The sequence below is a fragment of the Ursus maritimus genome, unplaced genomic scaffold (assembly GCF_017311325.1).
Source record: "Ursus maritimus isolate PB19 unplaced genomic scaffold, ASM1731132v1 scaffold_22, whole genome shotgun sequence".
Taxonomy (NCBI): Eukaryota; Metazoa; Chordata; class Mammalia; order Carnivora; family Ursidae; genus Ursus; species Ursus maritimus.
This window is the reverse complement of record NW_024424675.1, coordinates 22,359,577-22,382,121: the sequence shown is the minus strand read 5'-3', so window position 1 is coordinate 22,382,121 and position 22,545 is coordinate 22,359,577. Positions and strand designations below refer to the sequence as shown.

The 22,545-nt window shown below is 49.6% G+C and overlaps 1 protein-coding gene across 2 annotated transcripts in view; it reads right to left on the bottom strand.

Annotated features, from left to right (window-relative positions):
- The window catches only part of HCK (HCK proto-oncogene, Src family tyrosine kinase), a 37,889-nt gene extending 15,822 nt beyond the window's left edge, over positions 1 to 22,067 (bottom strand). The window contains exons 1-5 of one of the 2 annotated variants that reach the window (XM_040638138.1): positions 21,752 to 22,067; positions 7,026 to 7,143; positions 4,237 to 4,279; positions 3,773 to 3,872; positions 2,889 to 2,987 (exon numbers count right to left, since the gene is read on the bottom strand). In XM_040638138.1, the coding sequence (XP_040494072.1) occupies positions 2,889 to 2,987; positions 3,773 to 3,872; positions 4,237 to 4,279; positions 7,026 to 7,142 (359 nt within the window). In that variant the 5' untranslated portion in view covers position 7,143; positions 21,752 to 22,067. Of the gene's footprint in view, positions 1 to 2,888; positions 2,988 to 3,772; positions 3,876 to 4,236; positions 4,280 to 7,025; positions 7,144 to 21,751 lie in introns of both variants that reach the window. The other variant, XM_040638137.1, reaches the window with a different exon arrangement.
- Between the last annotated feature and the right edge of the window lie 478 nt (positions 22,068 to 22,545).

The following is a 22,545-nucleotide window of genomic DNA, read 5'->3' as shown; positions in this document are numbered from 1 at the left end:
TTTTTTTTTTTAAAGAAAAGAATACAGTATTACAAATACAAAATGCCCATGGGTCATTCCAATGCCACCCAATGTGCAGGATATGGTGATGGACAGAAACACTGACTGGGAAGACACAGCAGTCTTAACCAACTGTGGTCAAGTCTTGCTTTCACCAGTTTCACAGGTGCAAATGAGCATCTTCTCAGGGTCTCAAAGGTCCATGTGAGTGGGGGCCTGAGCTTTGTAAACTTTACAATGTATCTTCTTCTGTGTGTGCAAAGTTGAATATAAAGTCAACATGAATTTTCAAGTGAAAATGTGAGTTTCAAATAATTTTATACTTGGGGCCGTATCCTTCGATCTTTTCATTTTTCTCCCTGGATATTTGGGATATTGAGTGGAAAAGTCCAAGCAGCAGCAGCAGCAGCAGCCAAATCCATTCCTACCCTCAGCAGGGTGAGGAGTGGTTCGTGCACTGTAATGGAAAGCATCCCAGACTCGAGGTTAGCAGGCCTTGCACCTGCCACAAATCTGCTGTGTGACTTTGAGCAAGTCGCTTTCCCTCTCTGGGCCTCTGTTTCCTCTGCATCAACTGGGGGAGAAAGTCAGCTAACATTCATGAAATTCTCGTTATCCACCCAACAACTGTATGGAATCATAGCCCTTATTACCCCCATTTTATAGATGAGAAAACTGAGGAACGGAGAGAGCAAGTTACTTGACTGGCGTCATACAGCTGAGAAGTGGTGGAGGCAGGATTCAAGTCCAGGCGGTCTAACTCTGGAGCCCACACTCTTTGTCACCATGGGAAACTGACCGCCTGCTTTCTTTGCTTTCATTTGTGAACTGACTCGTGCTATGGTGAAACATTCAAGCGATGTAGCAGGGTGTATGGTAAGAGCTGTCTCCCTGGCAATCCCACCCCTGGGAACTTATGACAGATACACAAGGAGAGTCACTATAGCCCAGCACGGGAAGCGAACCAGTGACCACTAATAGGGGATGGTAGGGCATTTACGTGATGAACACTGCACCTGAACAAGGACTGTGTGGGACGGCGTGTGTGGTATTGGCCCCTGGTGTAAAGTAAAGGGAGGTATGTGTATTTTCTTACACAAGTAGAAAGCATTTGGGAAGACTCATAAGCAATGGGTTGCTTCTGGGGAGGGGAAGTTGCTGGTTGGGGACAGGGTGAAAGGAAGATTTTTCACTTTATTCTATCTCCTTCCCCACCATTTGCATTTTGAAACATTCAAAGTATTGTCTGTTTCAAGGACGGGGAGGAAGTAAGATTCCCCCCGTACTTCCCAATGCCTGGACTGCTCTCCCCAAACGCACCGTCCCTTGGCCGTTTCTTGATGCAGACGCAAGAACGCGGGAGTGCCCTCGGCAAGCCCGATGTGTCTATTTAGGTCAGTGGTTCTCAAGGTGAGTCCCCGAGCCAGCAGCATCAGCCTCACCTGAGACCTTGTTAGAAATGCAAATTCTGAATCAGACAGTTGAGGAGCAGGGCCCAGAAACCAGTAGTTTAGCCAGCCCTCCGGGTGATGCTGGTGCACTCAAGACCGAGATCCGCCATTTAGGGTATCCCCTTTGTTCACAAACGATAACCCGTCACATATGTTGTCTGCGCCCCGCCTTTTCCACTTGGCAGGTATGTTGCCCTCGAGGAGTACTGCCAGCCGGTGCCTCCTCTAGACGGCTGGGGGGGGAGGTGCAGGTGTGCTGTGAGTGTTCAGATCCCGGAGTCTGGGAGCAGAGCACTGGATGCCCCAAGAGAAAGCCTAGAAGGAGTGAGAAGGAACCGAGCCCTGCCTGCAGCAGTTAAGGGGTGTGCTGGGGGGTGGTCCAGGACAGGGGGTCAGCGGTAGGAGAAAGCCCTTCCTCACGGCCACAGAAGGGAGACTTCGCGCAGCAAAGAGGTTTCATGTGCACTGAGAAGGGCATGACTCTCAGATGGGGAAAGCCCAAACATTTTAATTTCTAATAGGTCAGCATTTCAAACCCTCAACACTATCAAGCCAGAGGGAGGCGGCAAAAGAGAGAAAACCAGAGGGACCGCCATTTCTTAACTTTCTGAATGGCTGGTTGTGATTGGGGTCTGTGGTCGCCCCATAGCATGGCCACCGTTTCACTCGCCAGTCTTGCCCACCACGCTGTGAACATCTCCAGGGAGGAGCCCTGTCTGAGGCACCCAGTGTCCCTGGAACGGGGTTGCCGGATGGCCACAAATGTCTGTTGGATGATGGCATGGATGCATGAATGCCGTGTAACTGTTTATGTTTTCAGAGTCAAGCCAGACACAGAGAAGAGCCTGCAGCCTAGCCCGCTGGGCTGCAGGGAGCTCTCTGAGGGGGGCTGTGTCTGATGCATCCTTGCAGGCCCCCGTCTGGGGCTTGGGGACGTGCAGGCACGTCATTCACTTACTGAATGAACCAAAGCGGGGATGGCCAGCCAGGTGCAGGCGGGCTCGCCTCGCCAGAGACCCTCTTCGGCACGGCCGCATACTTCAGTCCACAAATATGTATTGAGCACCTACTGCATGCCAGCCTGTGCTGAGGAGGCACTGGCAGATACACAAGCTCCCCGTCCTCAAATGCTCCCCACTAGTGGGGGAGGCAGGCCATGAACGTGAGAAACAAGATTGTTCCTGCTAGCCAGAAGTGTTCAGGAGGGAACAAAACAGGTCTCCATGAGAGACACAGTCCGGGAGGGGATCTGCCTTAGACAGGGCGGTGGAGGAAGGCCCCTAGGAGACGTGAAGGGCGGGAAGGAGCCAGGCAGGGACAGACCCCTAGGAAGAGTGTGTCATGCAAGGGAGACAGTGAGTGCAAAAGCCCGAGGCAGGAACAAACCCGATTTTGCTCGGACTTCCTTCGGTAGGGCAGGAAAAATGGAACACTTACTCCTCTGTCTCCAGAGAGTCAACTCGGGCGACGTAGTTGCTTGGGATGTAGCCTTCTTTCCGGGTGGCCAGGGATCGAGCCTTCCACCACTCCCCAGACCTGAGGACAGGAGGGAACAAAGGAGTCAGGAAGAATTGGGAATCCCCTGGTCCTCCTGGACCCCCCAGCCTTGGCCTAGAATACCCTCCCAACCCCAGGAAGCAGACAGGGTAAGGGGCAGGGTTACCACGGTCCTGGCCCCCAGCCTGCACTCTGTCGTTAGGGCATGGATCTTTACAACAGCCCCACTGTGCATCCAAGGGTCTAGAATCAAGCCCGGTCCCTGCATTCACAGCCCTGCAGCCCTAGGTCTCTGGCCCCACTCTTCCCCTGGCCTTGCAGGGGTCCATACTTAGGGTATGGGGCCCTGTGCCCGTGGTGGACTCATTGTGGGCCAAGAGCCACAGGGAGTGGTCTGACCAAGTAGAACCACTCCCATTCCTGAGGCCCAGCACACAGTGACACTACGCTGGTGGTGAAGACTATAGGGGACCAGAGGTGGCAAACTCAGAGATCCAGAGATTTCTGAATACAAAGGTACCTGTGCAGGGTCTGGTCCCTAGATAAACCCGTAGCTTAGCTACAGGAGCCCAAGGAAGACCTCCCTGAGAAAGCCCTTTCACCTGTTCATTGTTGCCTGCATGTGCACTGCTAGTAAGTACACGAGCGCCTTTGTTGTGGCTCTCGTCCAGGTTAACAGCAAATCGTTCCTCCTCTATTATGATTCTTATCAGCCATTTACCCCCTAGTATAAAATAGTCTATCAGGTTCTTTATTGAAACACAAAAGAGAGCATGATTGAGTACTGCAGGTAGCTATGTCTTAGGATTGGGATAGGGACTCACTCTTCCAGGACCACCATCTGATCTCCCTTCTGGAAACTGAGGTCTTCATGGTGAATGGCCTCATAATCATACAGGGCAATCACAATGATGTCATCAGGACCTGCTGGGAGAGAGACACACAGGATGGTGAGGCTTTATCTGAGCGCCACCACGGCCCTGGATGTTTCCCATCCCAACAACTGGCACCCAGCCCTGGACCCTTCGACATGTCTGTCTCACGGTATAAGGAAGGATCTTGCCATGCGGCGTGCGATCTAGAGTTTAAAGCTAAAGGTGTATTGTTCACATTGGTAGACAGTGTAATAGAAATGAAATAGCCGTACAAAGTGCTTTGGGAGTGATGTAAAGGATTTGCAAGGGCAGTTTTGACAGTTTGGGATTTTTGCCTTAAGCTCTGACTGAGCCCCTAACCTAACCCTCTCCATGACACAAGACTCCACCACACGCGTTTGCCAAATACTTACCATCCGTGGACCCTGGTGGGATGTTGTTGCTGTTGTCAGGACGCTGTGGGGAAGAAAGGGGAGAAGGGGCTGAATCTGTGTGTGGGGAGCCCCAGAAGGTCTGTGTCAAAAAGGATACCCCAGAGTATCTCATCCCAGGCCTGTGTGCCATGGGAGGAGGATCTGAGAGGGCTGGGGACATACGTGAGGTCACACAGCACATGAGAGGCACCGCAAAGACCCAGGTCTCTTGGGTTGTGGCCTTGGCCTTGGACATACTGGGGGATCCTGGCTTGTTCCCCCCCCCCCTTGACATATGGTGAGGGGGTTGGTCCAGATCAGTGTTTTCTAAGATATGCTTGAAGAAGCTGTAGGTCTACCAATGTGTCCCACGCATCAAGGCTCCATCACGTACAGGAAGGACCCTAAGTGTTCATCCAGAGGGGCTCTGACACCTACACGGTGGGGCTCGAAACCCCTCAGCGACACGGAACTTCATTCCTGGCTCAACTAGGCCTTAAAGACACACTGTTGAGTGAAAAAAGCTTGTTCTTCAGAATGAGAAACACAATCCATGTACAGAGAACACGTACACACATCCTAAGTATGAATGTGTGTGAGTGTAAATTCTTGGAAAAAGGTGTGCAAGGGTCCACACCAATTGACAACAGTTGATGCCTCTGGGGAGAGGTGGGATACCTCTGGGGAGGGGGACATCGGTCAGAAGAAACTGTAGATTTCACTGCCATTTGTGATTTTTCTTTTCAAGGGGAATGTGTTTGCGTGTCGCATGCTTAAGTAAACTTAGAGAAACAGGTGTGGGAAACAAGGAGAGGTGTATCTTTCCTTGGGGAGATCCACAAAGCCCGTGAAGAGTCATAAAGCTCTGAGGACCCCCGCAGGGAAGGAGCCTGTTCTGCCCAGTGCTTTGTAAACTGATTTGGCTTGGGAACCCTCTCTCTGGAGGAACACTTACCAACTTACCACTGAACTAATGCCCTGCAGGAGAACGACACACGGCCAATAATAGCATCCCATAAACTTGATGCTCAGGAGACCAGAAACTGGTAGGAGAAAATCCTCTGCTTCCCACTGGTGCCAAGCTAGAGGGCCTCGGAGAACCTGGAGCCTGAACCGCAGAAAGGGCCCAGGGCCACACAGGTTAGGAGAGAGAACAGATCTAGGAGTGACTTAGGGTTTAGGATGTCAGTTCAGGACATCACTGGTGTGGGAAGATCATTAAATCTCAAGATCAGGATGTCAAGTGTCAGAGGGAGGGAGGTGTATTCCACTATCTCCACCCCCCTTGCCACATTCCCAGAATTAGCCCTGTTCTAGACATCAGGCCTGGAGAAGGGCAAGCAGAATGGAGAGAGGCCAGGAACCCATGCGTGAAAGATGATTTGGAAGGAATGGGTGGGTTGGGATAAGATGTTTGCTTTATTCTCTGCTAGTTGTCATGGGGCAAAGGGAATGGATGTATTTGGTGTGGGGCTAAGGGTTAGGTTTGGGAACAAGGAGTTAATTATGAGACAACAGGCCTCCCTTCAATCTGAGGAAGAACTTTCTAAGGGCCTGCCCCAGGAAAGAGAGAGCACCCCTGCCTCTGGAGGCAGCAAGCAGAGGCCGTGCTTCCCTAGATGACTTCAGATTACAGCACGGACTGCAGGATTCCAGAGTAGAGAGCACCCCAGCCTCAGGACTGGAAAGACCCAGCTCTGCTGTTCCCAGCTGTGTGGCCCCTGGGAGGCATTTCACCTCTTTGAGCCTTAGTCACAGGGGCTTTCAAGTGGCATAACTCCTGCCTCACAGCTTTTGGTGAGGACTAATAATGTGGAAGCACCTGACCCCAGTGCCTAGAACACAGTAGGTGTTCCAAGAACGGTAAGATCGGTACAGCCATTCCTGTAGCTATAGTACCGTCACCACCACTCCTGGTTCTGTTATTGTTGACAGCACTGTTACTGTTACAGCCACTCTTCCATCACTCTCATGACTACAGGAGTAGTGGCCCGACTGCCATGGCAACTATTGCTCCCATTACCACCACTAGTACTGCCCTGACTACTGCTCCTCGTTAGCATTTGGCTTCTGCCTGTTTCTCCTGCTCCAACCACTGGTACTTGGGAGCATGCATGGCCCAAGTTTGAATCCTGCCTCGACCCCCTATTACCCGTACGGCCTTCGGCAAGTTATTAAGCTCGGTGTCTCACCTGTATAGTAAAAATCAAGACCTAGGGTTACTGTGAGGCCACTAGGTATTGATAACCATACAGCACTTAGGACAGTGCAGGGTTCGTCATGAGCCCTGTATAAGCAGAGGATAAGTAAGCAAACACCTCTACGAGTATGACCACTTCTTTTATTTCCTGCATCTGCCCTTGCCATTAAACTCCACTGGTCTTGCTGTTACAATTGTTATTATGGTTATTGTTACAGCACTGATACTATCCTTACTATCACTACTTCAACTGCTGTTGTTACTGGTCAGGTCACTGGCTACTGTCAGCGCTGCTTGTGCTACTGCCCAAGCTTGGGGCCTCTGCCATGCCCACCAGGACCTGGTCCCTGGAGCCCGGGTGGAGGGGCCAAGGCCTGGGCAGCTGGACAAGGAGGAGTGACGTCATTGTCCCAGGTCCTTGGTGCAGGTGTATTCCAGAGAGTTAGGGCATTGCTGGTGACGGGTCAGCTCCGTGTCACCCCAAACACACCTTGCTGACCGTTGGAAAAACAGGAAGCTGTTAGGGCAATTTGGGACAGCATGGGGCAGCCCCTCAGGCTGCCGAAACCCCCTTTCTTCCCCCACTCACCCGCTTGCTGGTAGACGTGGGATCTGGCACATACACAGGGTTGTGTGGGTTGGTGCTGGGCTCATTTTTTGAGACCTTGCCTCTGTCCTGGAGGAATTTGGACTTCATGCACCCCATCCTGCATCACAGAGAAGGTAAGTGAGCCTGCTTGCCCCGAGCTCCACACAGAGGAGTCTTGGATGCTGGGTTCCAGGCCCCCTGCCCTCAGGCTGGCTCCCTCTCCCCTACCCTGTCTCCCCCCACCCCCTGACCCACTGCCCCTGCCAAGCCCACTCACTCCACCCTTGCCACCCCTGGGCTTCCCCACGTCCATGTCCGCCACATACCCACACAGAGTTGACAAGCTGTCATAGTCATGCTACCAAGGACCCCTGCAATGGGGAGTTTATTCAGAGAATAAATCATGAGGATCATCAAAACTCAACATGCAGAGCCTTGGAGCAGAATGGGTGGTAGGCACCACGGGTGCTGGGATCAGAAAGCCTTGAGCTGACGTTTGACCCCTCCACCCCACCAACACCTCACCCATCACTCGCCCTGCTCCCCAGTCTCAGTTCCTCATCAGCAAAGTGGGGATAATAATAATACAACACACTTGCAGGGTGTTGGAAGGATGAGAAAACATGTAGGCGGGGAAATACTTAGCACAGTGTGGGACTCAGAGCAAACAGTAAAGTGAAACTATACCATTATTATATAATAAATGACCATTTTATAGTCAACGACCAAGATGAGGTCACGTCATACGGCTCAAACAACCCAGCTACATAGTAGTCGAGGCATCGTCTTCCTTGTATCATTTATAACTGCCTTATAATAGTTTCCTTCCTCCCTTCCTCCCTCTCTTTCTTTCTTCCTTCTTTCTCTCATAAGTTTATTTGGTCATTCATTCTTTAGTTTACTCAGCAAATACTTATTGAGCACTCTTCTATTTTATTTCTTTCTTTTTTTTAAGGTTTTATTCATTTATCTGACAGAGAGAGCGAGCGAGCACAAGCAGGGTGAGTGGCAGCAGAGGGAGAAGCAGACTCTCTGCTAAGCAGGGAACCTGATGCGGGGCTCGATCCCAGGATCCTGGAACCTGACCTGAGCCAAAGGCAGGCGCTCAACTGACTGAGCCACCCAGGCGCCCCAGAGCCCCCTTCTAAACCATGAATAAGATAAGCGAGTTCATGCCGTTATGGAGCTCACCCTGGAGACGAACGGGAGACCCAGACAACAAACAGGTAAACAAATACATAACAAGATAAATTTAGTTAGTGAAAAGTGTGAGGACAATTATAAAGGATGTGATAGGAAACAACAGTGCAGGGCTTTTTTAGACAGGGTGATTAGGGAAGACTTCTCTGAGGAGGTGACGTCAGACCTGGGACCCCAGTGGCACAAAGGAGCCAGTCATGTAACACAGTGAGGGAAGAGCGTTCCAGGCAGAGGTAACAGCAAGTGCAAAGGCCCTGCGGCTGGAACGTGCTTGGAGAGAACAAGGTACTGAAAGGAGGCCGGTGTGGCTGGAGGTCACAGGCAGGCAAGAGGAGTGTGGCTTGGGACTAGGCTGCCATATCTTTTACAGCCAGTGGGGAATCTGGATTTGATTCTAAAGATGATGAGAAACCATGGAAAGTTTTAAGCAAGAAAATGATGGAATTCATTTGCATTTCAAATAATGGCTGCTGGGTGGAGTGTGGACTCTAGGAAGCAGGGCAGGGAACCCCATTCACTGCGGGAGTGAAGGCATGAGAAGATGGTGGCCAGGCCCCGGGGTGGTGGCCACCGGGGAGGTAAGCAACGGACAGATTCAGGAGGGACATTTTGGAGGTAAAGCTGACAGATATTACCGATGGGTTCACGAATTTTAAAGATACTTAAAGAAAACACATTTATCAGATCAGTCAAAACTTAATTGCAAAAGTGGCCGAAATGTTTTATTTCTTCTCTCAAAATGCTCATGTGTATTTGCTGAGATGAGCCCTAAGCAGCCCCATGAGAGAGTAATTGTCTTCCTCAGCTCTACACCATTGTAATTCTCCTCCAAAGCGGTTAGAACTCAGTTACACTTATCTTGTTAAAATAAACACATGTTTGTGGTTTAAGAAAAAAAATCCATATTCCTAGGCTTTGGGGAGTTACTTTGTTAAAAAAGATTCTTTTTATTCACAAGGATGTTTCTGTCCGTCTGTGTGGGAATTGGCAACAATTTACCACTTCAAGACTTAAGCGGTCTCTGCTTCATTTGCCTGTTGTGAATAAAATAAGGAACTGCTTCAGACCCCCAGAGTGCTGGCTCATTAATTTGAAAAATTATCACAATTAATCACGGCTTTATAATGTACTTGTATGTATTTAAAACACCTCTCTTTGACTTATGATAAATGTGTCTCACGGTTCTGGAAATAAGACAGCATATCGTGTGGTTCTGTATGGCATACAATCGTATTACATTTCGTATTTTTTGATTATAGAAGAGCATTCTGGGAAGAACACTGCTGTGTGATGCGGGGCAGCTCCTTCTGCTTCTCTGAGCTCCTACTGAGTATCATTTATACCAGCAATTTACATATTTGAGATGGCCTCGGGGTCCTGAGCAACGGGACTCTGCCACCCTCATGTTGATGCATGATCCGAGGCCACCTCTGAGAAAGGACGGTGGGGTTCTACCGCACAGGGTGGTGGTGAGCACTGAACGAGTTGATAAATGTAAAGGTTCCCGGCACAGCAAGCCCTACAGAAATGTTAACCATAACCAATTCTGCTAACTAGCAAACGTGGAGGATAAAGCAAACACAGATACAATTCCTCTGACCCACAAGCTTAGAGATAACAGCAACACTGCAGAAGTTAACTTTTAATTTTAATTTAATTTTATTTTATTTTAAGTAGGCCTAGAGCCCAATGGGGGCTTGAACTCCCAACCCTGACATCAAGACTTGAGCTGAGCTCAAGAGTAAGATGCTTAACCAACTGAGCCACCCAGGTGCCCCAAGAAGTTAATTTTTTAAAATAGGGAGTTCCCGTTAGTTCAATTTTTGCACAATAAAATATGATTTTTAAAAAGTTATGTACTGGCAGAAGTCAAATTTGCATAAAATGTGACTGTCCCCTTAAACCAGGAGAATTGTTCCACTGCTTGGCGTGACATGACCTCAGACATGCTCATTTTTGTGACCACCAGACCTGGAAACGTAATGAAAGCCATGTATGTAATTAAAAAATTTCTATAGCCGTATTTTTCCAGGTAAAAAGAAACAAGTGAATTAATTTTAAGATGCATTTATTTTCCTGAACATGTCAAAAATTATTAACATGGAATCAATATAAAAATTATCAATGAGGGTTGCCTGGTTGGCTCAGTCAGTAGAGTGTGTGACCCTTGATCTTGGGGTCAAGAGTTCAAGCCCCACATTGGACTGAGAGCCTACTTAAAAATAAAAATAGGGGCCCCTGGGTGGCACAGCGGTTAAACGACTGCCTTCGGCTCAGGGCGTGATGGGATCGAGCCCCACATCGGGCTCCTCCGCTGGGAGCCTGCTTCTTCCTCTCCCACTCCCCCTGCTTGTGTTCCCTCTCTCGCTGGCTGTCTCTATCTCCGTCAAATAAATAAATAAAATCTAAAAAAAATAAAATAAAATAAAAAATAAAAATTTAAAAAATAAATAAATAAATTTTAAAGTTTAAAAAAGTATCAATGAGACACCTTATACTTGTGTTTCGCACACTAAGTCTTCTAATCCCAATGTGTACGTTACAGGTATAGCTCATCTCCTCTAGGATTCGCCAGTTTCGGGTGCTCAATGGCCACCTGTGGCTCGAAGCTGTGGAATGCAACAGTGCAGACAGACAACCTTTCCATCATTGCAGCATAGCAGAGGCTGGTCCTACTCATGGCTGTGGCCCTCAGCACTTGGCTTAGCATCTCCCTGGCACATAGTAGGAGCATAAATTATAATTAGTGAATAAATGAATGCCCAGAGCCTGTAATCAGTCTACAGTAAAAGCATCAGGATGTGGTTCCGGCTCCAGGGACTGAGTTGAATAGGGAAGACTAAATATACAGAATTATGTTCCAAAGTCACATACAAAGAAGCTGTTACAGATTGGCAAAGACAGTCAAAGCCATGCAAAGATTGCCAAGATACTTATTGACTTAAAAAAAGCAAACTTCAAAAGATATATAATATCAAGCCATTTCTATAAAATGAATACATCGGGGTTCTGCCACTAACACATATATGTTAACATGTTCATAGAAAAAGCAACCTGTTTATAATAATCGAGCAGCAGGATAACAAGTTGGGTTTTGAAGAATGGGGAGGATTCCAATCAAGATTTGGGGAAAGTCAAGAATGTTCCAAAGGGGCGCCTGGGTGGCTCAGTCGGTTAAGTATCTGACTCTTGGTTTTAGCTCAGGTCATGATCTCAGGGTCGTGAGACTGAGCCCTGCATCAGGGTCATGCTCAGCAAAGAGTCTGCTTGAGATTCTTTCCCCCTTCCTTTCCCTCCCTCTCTGCTCCTCCTCCCGCTCTCTCACTCCCTCTCAAATAAATAAATAAAATCTTTATTTTTTTTTAGATTTTTATTTATTTATTTGAGAGAGAGAGAGAGCATGAGAGGGGAGAGGGTCAGAGGGAGAAGCAGACTCCCTGCTGAGCAGGGAGCCCGATGTGGGACTTGATCCTGGGACTCCAGGATTGTGACCTGAGCTGAAGGCAGTTGCTTAACCAACCGAGTCACCCAGGCACCCAATAAAGTCTTAAAAAAAAAAAAAGAATGTTCCAAAGAAGTACTGACTTCCACAAAGAATTGAGGGAGTCTGTAATATTAGACCATATCCAGAGTGCTTCAAGACTCAAAAAGAGTTATGCTACCCCATTTAGAAAGGAAAGAGTATTGAACCAGAAGCCCAGGGTGCCACTGCTACTGCCTACTAGATTTCTCTCTCAGCTTCTTTATGGGCAAAGTAAAAATGGGAATTTGTACATTGTCACCATAAAATTCCAGGGAGCACAGCAATTTGTCAACAGAAACAAATATTTTGTGAGCACTAAATTCAAACGAGAATTTATTATGCAGCTCCGCCTATAAAGGTTCCCGAAGATCACAACGGACAGTGTCCCCAGGAATGACTTGGGACTTGGCAGCTGAGTCTGCAACACGTTGATGAGTTGGTTCCCTAATAGATGGCGCTGCTGTTTGGGTGGGTTTGGGGGCCATGGGATGGATGAGGGCAAGGAGAGGATGAGGGAGGAGGTTACACAGCCTAGGCCCTCTCTGCAGGAAGGGACTGAAGAGGCCTGGTGATCCAGTGGCTTGAAGTGAGCTTAGAAATGTAACAGAGCACGTGGCTACCGTGTGTGACAGTGTGAGACCAGCAGCAGCATCACAGAGGAGCTGTTGGACATGCAGAGTCAGCACACCTGGGTGGCTCAGTCGGTCAAGCGTCTGCCTTCGGCTCAGGTCATGATCTCAGCATCCTGGGATCGAGCCCCGCACTGGGCTCTCTGCTCAGGGGGGAGTCTGCCTCTCCCTCTGCCCCTCCCCTCCTTGTGCACACACGCCCTCTCTCCCAAATAAATAGATAAAATCTTTTTTAAAAAAGGAAATGCGGACTCACAGCCCACCCCCAGTCAAAATGTGCATTTCGACAAGGCCCAGATGATCTGTGCGATCCTCCTACTTGAGCAGAACACCTTTTGCTCTTGCTTCCTCAGCAGCCATCCCTCTTCTGATAAGAGCACCTGGATTTTCCCTGACCAGCCTTCTCCCACTCCATGCAGGGAGCTTCTGGAGGCTAACACATCCCTTGCCTTCGGGGATCGACAACTTGATACAGGTCTGGCCAACCGGAGAATTCCACATCCCCTGACAACCAACAGTGGTCGATTCAGCTATAGGTATGTATGTGGTCCTAACTGAGGCTATCAGAATCGGCCCTGGGATTTTGCTGGGAAAATTAGGGAAAAGGCACGCTCTTTCTCTAAGGGTAGCCGATGTAGGTGTAGGNGTAGGGAACTGGAACTCTTGGGAGTCATTCTGACCTCACAGGAGGGGCTGACTTAGTGTGAAGCCATCACAGAGGCCAGCAGAGCTGAGCGATGGAGACAGTGATTCCCGAAGACACGTATGAACACCTGGACCCAGCGATGCCTGAAATTTGCCAACCTCAGGATTTTTCCATTTTATGAGCAAATAAATTCTCAATTTGGTCTAAGACGGTTTGAATCGGATTTTTACTGCTCGCACCCAAATAGTCCTCACTGTTTCTTGCATATCCCCGGGCTACAATCTGGACTGAATGCAACAGAGTCTCTGGGAATGAGGGCCTGGAATCTGCATTTCTCGCAATTCTTCAGGAGATCCACCGAGGTAGTGGAGTGAGGGCTGAACTTGGGGTCAGAAGACTTGGGTTTGGATCCCGGTTCTGCCACTGCCTGGCTATGTGACCGTCAGTAGGTCGCTTCCCCTGAGCTTCATTTCCTGCCCTGTAAAATAGGAGGCCCTTGCTTCTCAGGCTTGGCCCGAGGTCCTGGGTGACAGGGATGTGAGAAGCTTATTAAAAACTTCTGAACACATGATTCTTGTCTAATGTGACTCAAAGCCAGGCTCTGAGAGCAGAAGTTGTTTGCCTGGTCCCAGACTAGCTTAGAACTCCTGACCCCTAGCCAAGACACTTCCTCAGGTCACTGCGAAGCTCCTGGAAACTGAAACTCGCTCCCCCTGAGCTTCTGCAAGCATTACACAAAGGGAAATGAGAAAGTTCAGCTTACTCACCGTGGGTGCTTCCCACGGTCACCAGGCAGGCCATGGAGCCACAGAGACTCCTCCTGCACGCTCGGAGTGAAGCCCGAGGCAGGGAGGCCAGGGTGCTGCCTGGGCTTCCTGTGGGGTGGGCAGGAGATGGTTTTTAAGGAGCTTTTAGGCTCAAGCAGAGGCCTGTGAGGGCTGGGGCTGAGGAGCCCTGGATTCTGGTTTCACCTCTGCCACGAGCTCTCCGTGTGAGCTCAGGCAAGTCCCAACATCTCTCTGGGCCTCAGTTTCTCCAAATATGGAGCGAGATGTTGGAGGATAGTTCTTTCCTGTATAGTCTCTGCTCCCCCTTCTTCTGAGAACCACTCCGCAGTCTTCCTTTGGGAACCACCTCTCCCCCATCCTCATTTCATGGATTGGGGTAGAGCTGACTTCAACCTCCAGCTGTAGATGTCAGTGGGGGGGGGGGGTTGTGTCTGACCAAGTCTGGCCAATCAGAGTTGCAGTAACAGAAGCAAAGGTGGACACGTGAGTCCATCCTGGATATTAAGAGTCATGCATTGGCCTTTGGCTGGAAAAGAGTTGCAAAGCAGAGCCAAAAAATGGAGAAACACAGATTCCCAAGCCCTGGAATGCAGCCCTTCCTGAAGGAGATGTGTTCATGGACTTCCCAATAATCTCCCTCTCCTGCATGGGCCAGTTTAAGTTGGATTTCTGCCCCCCTTAAACCTCAAAGAGTGCTGCCCAGTGCAGAGGAAATTCTTACTAGGGATTGCAATTCATACTTAAGTGTAAATGGCTTATGGCGAAGACTTCACAGACAGTAGGTTTTGATGGATGAGAAGAGGGTTCTAGATCCATTAGCATAGGTGAGGCTGTGTGGAATATGGACCCCACGAAGCTGAAGGCATTGACACCATGCCTAGAATGTGCCTGGCATGTATTAGGCCCTCCATATATGTTTGTGGAGTAAATTTATTGTGTTCAACCTTCTACAGGCCTGACCATAGTTGGGTGAAGTCAGCAGGACCAGAGTTAAGAGCCTATTTTACAGATGGGGAAATGGAGATCCACAGCAGAAAGGTTTCCCGGGTGGTCGGTGGCAGGTAGCATGAGAACCAGCTCTCTTGCCTCTCACTGGGGTCGGCCCCAGAGGCTACAGTGGGGAACTGCAGCATGAGGACGAGGAACCCAAACAGGAAGTTCAGGCAGGCAGACCTCTACCGCCCCGCGCTCAAGACTGTCCAATTAGAGGAACCTTCTCGGTACAGCTCGCCATGGAGGTGGAGAAAAAGACTTCCCCCCACAGGGACAACTTCCGGAAGAGTTTCCAGGCATGCAGAGCCGTGCAGATCCCCTCCTCTAGTTCCCTGTTTTCTCAATGAACCACCTAAACCCCCAAGTGATTGTTATCCCCAGTGGACATGTTGGGCTCACCCCTGACTCCTCTTCACTCCCTTTTCTTGACCCTCAGTTTCTTTCTCATCAAAGAGCTCAAAACATGGACTTGGCAAACATGAAGGGGTTGGTGAGACCTTCCTTATGCAGGTGGAGCAGCGCCCCAGGGAGGGTGAGCGTGGTGCCTGGTTTACACAATAGCAAGGGACAGAGCAACACGCTGAAGAGGAACTCAAGGCCCGGGGTCATTCGCCTGACTCGGCCAGAGGGCTGGCTCTGAGATGCGTGTGTGTCAACTACTTGTCCTAAACATGGAGTAAATTCCTAGCATGTTCATTGTTACCTCCAGGTCACCTGTTCAAGTTCAGAATTCAAGGGCAATTGTGAACCTCCTTAGAATAATTTTATCTTTAAGGTAAGCAGGCGGCAAGCAAGTTTGTAAACTCCAGGATAGGATTTGATGTCACGAAGAGCTGGGTTTGAACCCCCATCCTGCCTCTTAGAGACAAGCAAGCTTTTTAAAATATTAATCAGTTCACGTGCCTCCTCTGCTCACCAACTCCTGGGGCTCCCATCTCACTTGGAATAAAAGCCCAAGTCCCCTCTGTGGCTAACAAGGCTCCATGATCTGGGCTCCCCCCAACCCTGTAGTCCTGCCTTCCTCCCTTGATACATCCTTTCCAGCCACACTAGCCTCTTGCTATTCCTCAATTCACCAACCATGTTTCCACCTCAGGGCCATCGCACATGCTACTTTCTGAAATGTTCTTCACCCAAAAAGCCTCTTTCACGTCACCCAAGTCTCTTTGCAGATCTCACTTGCTCAGAGAGGCCTTCCCTCATCACCCCCAACTCCCGTCACTTTTTAGCCCTTCCCAGCTGTATTCTTCGTGGCTTTACCCAGCAGCTGATGTGGTGGCCATGAAGATGGGCCTCTCAGATCTCCGACTGCAGAGAGTGGAATTGACCAATGGCCCAGCTGCCATGCTTTGAAGTCCATCATCACTATTGCTATGGGCTGTTTCCAGCCAATGATGGAGTGTGGCAGGGAAACTGAGGCAGGCCATGCCAGTGGGACCTCTGACAGGAGGTTGTGGCTAAGGGCTCCCCGAACAGCTTGCCAAGCTTTCCTTGAAACTGCACTAGAGTCTAAGACACTTCCACCTCTCCTTTCCTTCTTCCTTCCTGCCCTCCTTTCCTCCTTCCCTTTCTTCATTTGGAGTCCAACATGCCTTGCCATCTACTGACTCTCCTAGCCTCTCCTAGTTGCTCCCACACTCATTCCCGCTGAGGTATTTCTTGCATATTTAGTCTCTCTGAGATGAGAGTCTGCTTCTCAAAGAACCTGAACTAACACACTAATAAATTACCTAGGGATCTGTTTATGATCTGTCATCCTTGGAATGTAAGACACATGAGGGAAAGTGATTGTTTTGTGCACTGCTCTATCTCGGTGTGTAAAACGAGGACACAGCAGGTACTCAATAAATTCTTGAATAATTGAATGAAGTCTCCTTCAGCCTCCTGGGTGCCCTGGTTTTCCTCATTGAAACGAGTTATAAATGCGTGTCTAAACTGAAAAGGGATATCCATGTTTGTTCATCTGCGCTTGGAGAGGAATGAAGCCCCTCCTTGACTGGAACTGAGTGGAAGCTGCCCCCTTCGGACAGGACATGGGTGCCAGTTTGCCCCTGAGGGCCAACTTTGAACTCTAATTTCCCATCATGCTCCAAGGTCAGCTGCCCCCAAATCTGTCCCCCACAAATAGAAACCTTGAAGCCACAATAATGCACGCTCTGACCTTTCGACAGCTGCTTTTTTATAGTTGACAGAGTCTCAGTTTCTTTTCTGTTTTGGAGGGTATGTATTTTGTTTTTAAAATTATCTTTCATCACCTGGTAAGGCAGGACATCATCCTTATTAAAGAGGAAAACCTTACAGAGGAATCTAAGGTGCCTTTGGATTACTCCCTTTACAGGCTCTCCACGGCCACCCCTTGCCCCTCGGGTCGCTGTGTCTCTGCACTGACGCACACGCGTATGGACGCACGCACGGTATCTGTCCGTGTGCTCCCCCACCACGCTGCCCTTCAGCGTTTCAGAGCACTCCTGCTGGTGGCACCTGTATTTCTTTGCCTGAGAGATTTCTGTGTGGCCATTAGCGCCTACTCTGCCTGTGAGCTTGGCAAGTGCAAATGCTAGAAAATATCACCCCCCAGGAGCAGCCCTCAACCAGGGACTGACAGAAGCAGACGGATAAATACGCCAGGTCCCTCACCGGCCGCGCATGCTCACTGGCTCCCAGGGCTCCTAGCGTAACTGGTTTCTTGGGGCCCACGGTAGTGACTGGCTTGATAACACACTGCTATTGGCTGCCTTCTCTTCTGGCTCGCTTCCCCACTCTCCTCCCAGGGGTTTCTGGGATCCTCTCCCAAATAGTAAATGCACATGGCTCCTTTTCTAGGGTCTGCTTCCAAAGAAACGTATGCCCACAGAAAATACGGAACATTGTTTTTGTGTGTGTTGCCATCAAAGGACTTCTGCTACGTGACTTGGGAGGTAGTATCTTTATTCCCATCTTTCAGACGAGGAATCTGAGACTCAGAGAGTGACGGATTTGCCGAACGCATCATAGCTTCTATGAGGCAATGTGGGCCCTCAGCCTCAGGTCTCCTGCCCTCCATCTACGGTTCTTCATTTCTCCGGCAGAGATGAGGAAAGGTCTCCTTTTTTTTTTTTTTTAAAGATTATTTATTTATTTATTTATTTGACAGAGACAGTCAGTCAGCGAGAGAGGGAACACAAGCAGGGGGAGAGGAAAGGTCTCCTATTCGCTTGGCTGCACCAAATCTCCTAGACCAAAGGCTTTCAGGGTGATGGTAGAGCTTGGGTGGGTGTCTTAGGGCAGTATCAGGAATGCAGACCCCAGTGTAGTGACATTCGGAGGGTGCAGCGACACGTAGAGGGCCACAGGCATCAGCCAAGAACAAGGGTGTGTTTTATGGTGGAGCAAGGGTTTCTTCAGCATCATTACCCAAGCCCTTAGAAGTACACTGAAACTCCCAGCCCTGGGGTGGAGGAAGCTGGAGACAGGGGGTGGGGACCAAAGTGCTGTGGGGGGTTGTTTATAAAGATGGAGGCTAAAAGAGATTGTATCACTCACATGCTGTGTAACTTTGGGAAAGCTACTTACCCTGTCTGGACCTGGTGTTCTTTTTCTATAAAAGGGGAGGCCTTATCATGACTGGGGGGCAGGACTTGAAAACTCAAATGGCCGTAGAGGCCCACGGGGACACCCACATGAGGAAAGTGATCCAAGAAAAGGCGGTGCAAACCGACAGCCCTGGGGGTAGTCCACAGGGGAGCTCCTGCGAAGCTTCACCTGCCATGAGTGGATAGCAGAGGGGGATGGGAGGCGGAGTCTCTAGTCCCACTACTGCCAACTTCCTTAGTTTTTCAAAAGACAGAAATCCAGATTTGTGTGAGTTCTCTTGGTGTTAAAACTTGGCAACCAATTATAAAGAATCAGTATGTGGGGCCAACTGACGTACACCTATGTGCTGAAGTCTCAGGAGGGGAGAGGTTGTCCAACATTCCTATGTTCAAAGTTTCTGAGGCCCTACTATGTGCCAGGCACCTACTATGTGTTAGTGATACAGGAGTTTAGGAGACCAACACGTCTTTGCCCTTACTTTCCAGAAAGAGTTTAAAGTGCGAGACCTGCCTGTTCCCTTGAATGCAGACAATTTACTCCTCACCCTCAGGGCTAAAGGCCCCCAGGGAGCAGCCAGGTTAGGGTGAGATTAAGATCTATGCTTCCCACACCCACTAGGGTGGCTACAATAATAGTAATTTTTAAAAAAGGAAAACGCCTTGCAAGTGTTGGCAAGGAAGCGGAGAAACTGGAACCCTTCTACGTGACTGACGGGAACGTAAAATGGTGCAAAACAGTCTGGCAATTTCTCAAAAAGTTCAACATGGAATTACCATTCGACTCAGTGATTCCACTCCTCGGTGTAAACCAAGAAACTGAAAACAGGTGCTCAAACAAATACCTGTAGGCGCATGCTCACGGCGGCACTATTCACAACAGTCAGAAGGTGGAAACAACCCAAATTTCCATCTGCCGACGAATGCGTAAGCAAATTGCGGTACATACATACAATGAAATATTGTTCAGCCGTAAAAAGAACTGAAATATCAATACATGCTACAACTTGGGTGAACCCTGCAAACATTATCTTATGTGGAAGAAGCCAGAATAAATTAATCCTAAAATACAAAAAGCAGGCTGGGGGTTGCCAAGGGCTGTGGGGAGGGAGGAGCGGGAGTGACTGCTTTAATGGGTTCAATGCTTCCTTTTGGGGAGATGAAAATATTTGGGGACCTTATGGAAGTGTTGGTTGCACAACACTGTGAATGTAGTAAATGCCACCAAATTTTTAGTTTTAAAATGGTTAAGTTTATAATGCTACGTGAATTTTGACTCAAAAGAATTTACGAATTGCAAACTACATTAAAGTGCTTTCCTAGGATGGTTAAACAAATTATAGTGCATCCAGACAGTGGAATACTATGTGGCCATTAAAATATCTAAGGGGGGCGCCTGGGTGGCTCAGTTGGTTAAATGTCTGCTTCCGGCTCAGGTCATGATCCCAGGGTCCTGGGATTGAGCCCCCCATCCGGCTCCCTGCTTCTCCTTCTCCCTCTGTGCGCTTGCTTGCTCTCTCTCAAATAAATACATCTTTTAAAAAATAAGAATAAAGTTTAAAAAATTCCAAGGATATTTGGGGGCACCTGTCTGGCTCATTTGGAGGAGCATGCTGGAGTTTGACGTGGAGTTCGACGTATATGACATACATCCAGGATGGTCCCAGCAGAATGGTTTGTTGTAGTAAACACCTTGTTCCACACCTGAATGTCCAGCAACAGGGGAATGAGAAATCAGGTAGGGTGGTCACCTGCTGGGGCACTCCACTGAGAAGGAAGGAGCTACTTACATCTCTGCTTCTCACCCTGGCTAGACCCTGACAACTTAATGATAAGGCAAGGAAAAGAAAAATGATATTGCAGAAGAATCTCACAGCTGGATAGCATTTTTGGAGATCTTTAAAACACAAAAAAACAATTGTATGCATTATTTATGCATCCATATCTATGTAATAAATTCTTGAAGGCACAGACTGGAAAGGACTATATTTCATGACAATGGTCGTCTCTGGGGAGGGAGAAAAACAGGACTGAGAGAGAGAAAAGGTGGAGAGGGTTCAATCTGATCTGCCACTTTTAATAATTTTATTTTTAAAAAATCAGAAGCAAACATAACAAAATGCTAACATTAAACTCTGGGTGGTGGGTTCATGGGTTATTAGTATATTATTCCCTTTACTTTATTTTAACATCTCTCCCCCACCCTCAAAAAAAAAAAAAAAAGGATAGTGAAGACAAAGCCAGGGGATAAAGGATCCAATATCTGTTGAAGGCTTTCTCTGTGCTGGCCATTTCTCTGTGCTGGCCAAAGGCTACCGCAGTGGTTCTCAAAGCATGGTCCCTGGACCAGCAGCGACAGCATCACTTGGGAATGTAAATTCTCAGAGCCCTGGACTGAACATACTGACTCAGAAATCCGGGGTCAGGGCCCAGAAATCCGTGTTTTAACAAGCCTTCCAGGTGATTCTGGTATACTGCCAAAGTTTGAGAAGCACTGGGCTGGACCGTCATAGCTACGACAATAGTTCATCGAGCTCTAAGAGCTTTCCATCAGTAACAACCTAACCTTCAAAACGACCCTGTGAGGGAGTCATTATTAATAACCCCATCCTACAGGTGTAAAAACGGAGGCACAGGAAGGCCAAATCCCTTGCTCAAGGTCAACAGGCCGGTTGCTCCCGGAATCCCACTTCCCCTTGCATGACCCCCACACCTAGCTCACTGTAGCCTTGGAGAAAGAGTAAGAGCCCCATCTGATAGATGAGGAAACTGGAATTCGGAGAGAGAGAACGACTTGGCCCAAGGTCTGACGAAGAGGAAAATGATGGGGCAGACACTCTGTGGTCTGTCCAGGAGGTTTTGAGGTTTGACCCAGACCTGCTGGGGATCGGCGCGCAGCGCGGAAGGAGGAGGGAGCGCAGCGAGCGGGCCCAGCTGCAGCCCCGCCCGGGTGTGGTTCGCACGTCGCGCCTACGGCCAGCTGTCCCCTTCCCCACGGCGGCTGCCAACCCGCTGCCCACCCGCCGTGACCCGTCACCCACCCCCACCAGGAACCGTAAGGGCCTTCCCCTCCCGGTCTCCGTGAAGCCCCATCCCTTCCTTCTCGTTTTTCTTTTCTTTTGCAGAAAGGGAACCTGGACGGCTCCGAGAAGCTGAGCTGGATCGAAGTGACTCGGTGGCCAGAGCTCCCCTCCCCAGAGCTTCTCCAGGTTCGCAGCTGGGCCATCTCCTCCGCCGGCACCTCAACCCACCGCCGGTCCGCGGCTCCCCCCGACGGCCCCTTCCCGCCGCACCCCAGCCGGCCCTGCCCCCCACCCCGGGCTCCCCGGCAGCGAAGACCCTCAGGCGGCGCTCAGCGGCCCTGTGCGCTCCACTCACCTGGGCTCCCGCCTCTCGTCCTGCGGGCAGCCCGGATCCTCGCAGCTCGAGCGCCCCCCCAGCTCAGCGGCCCCCGGGGTCCCGGGGCGCCCGTGCCCAAAGGGAGACGGGCTAACTTTCGAGAAGAGGCAAGGGCGGTGCTCTGAGGGGCTTGGGCGCCCCGCGGCTTCTCCGGCTCCCCTGGCGCTGAACCGCCCGGGTCCTCTCCCGCTCGCCTCTAGGCCTCGGTGGTGCACCCCGGCTGGGACCAGGGACGCGGTGGCACCCAGAGGCCATCTGGGTTCCTTAGCCGCGCCCTGAGCGATGCTAACCCCACCCCCATGTATCCTAACTCCGCCCCTGAAGATTCTAACCCCATCGCAGGGACTGGAATCTCACACCCCACCTCCCAGCACCCTAATTCCACCGCCCAAGGATTTTTTTTTGAAGATTTTATTTATTTATTTATTTATTTATTTATTTATTTATTTATTTATTTAAGAGAGAACAAGAGAGAGAAAGAGAGAGAGAACAAGAGCAGGAGTAGAGGCCGAGGGAGAAGCAGATTCCCCGTTGAGCAGGGAGCCCGATGGGGAACTCTGATACCAGGACCTGGGACCATGACATGAGCCGAAGGCAGACGTTTAAGGAACTGAGCCACCCAGGCGCCTCCAAAGATTTTTTTTTTTAAACACCTCCCATTCAAGGCTTCGAACTCTGCCCCTAAGGATCCTAACCCTGTCAGGATAATAAACCCGCCCCTAAGAATTTTAATCCGTCCCCCACAGATCCTAACCCCATCCCCTCCTCCAAAT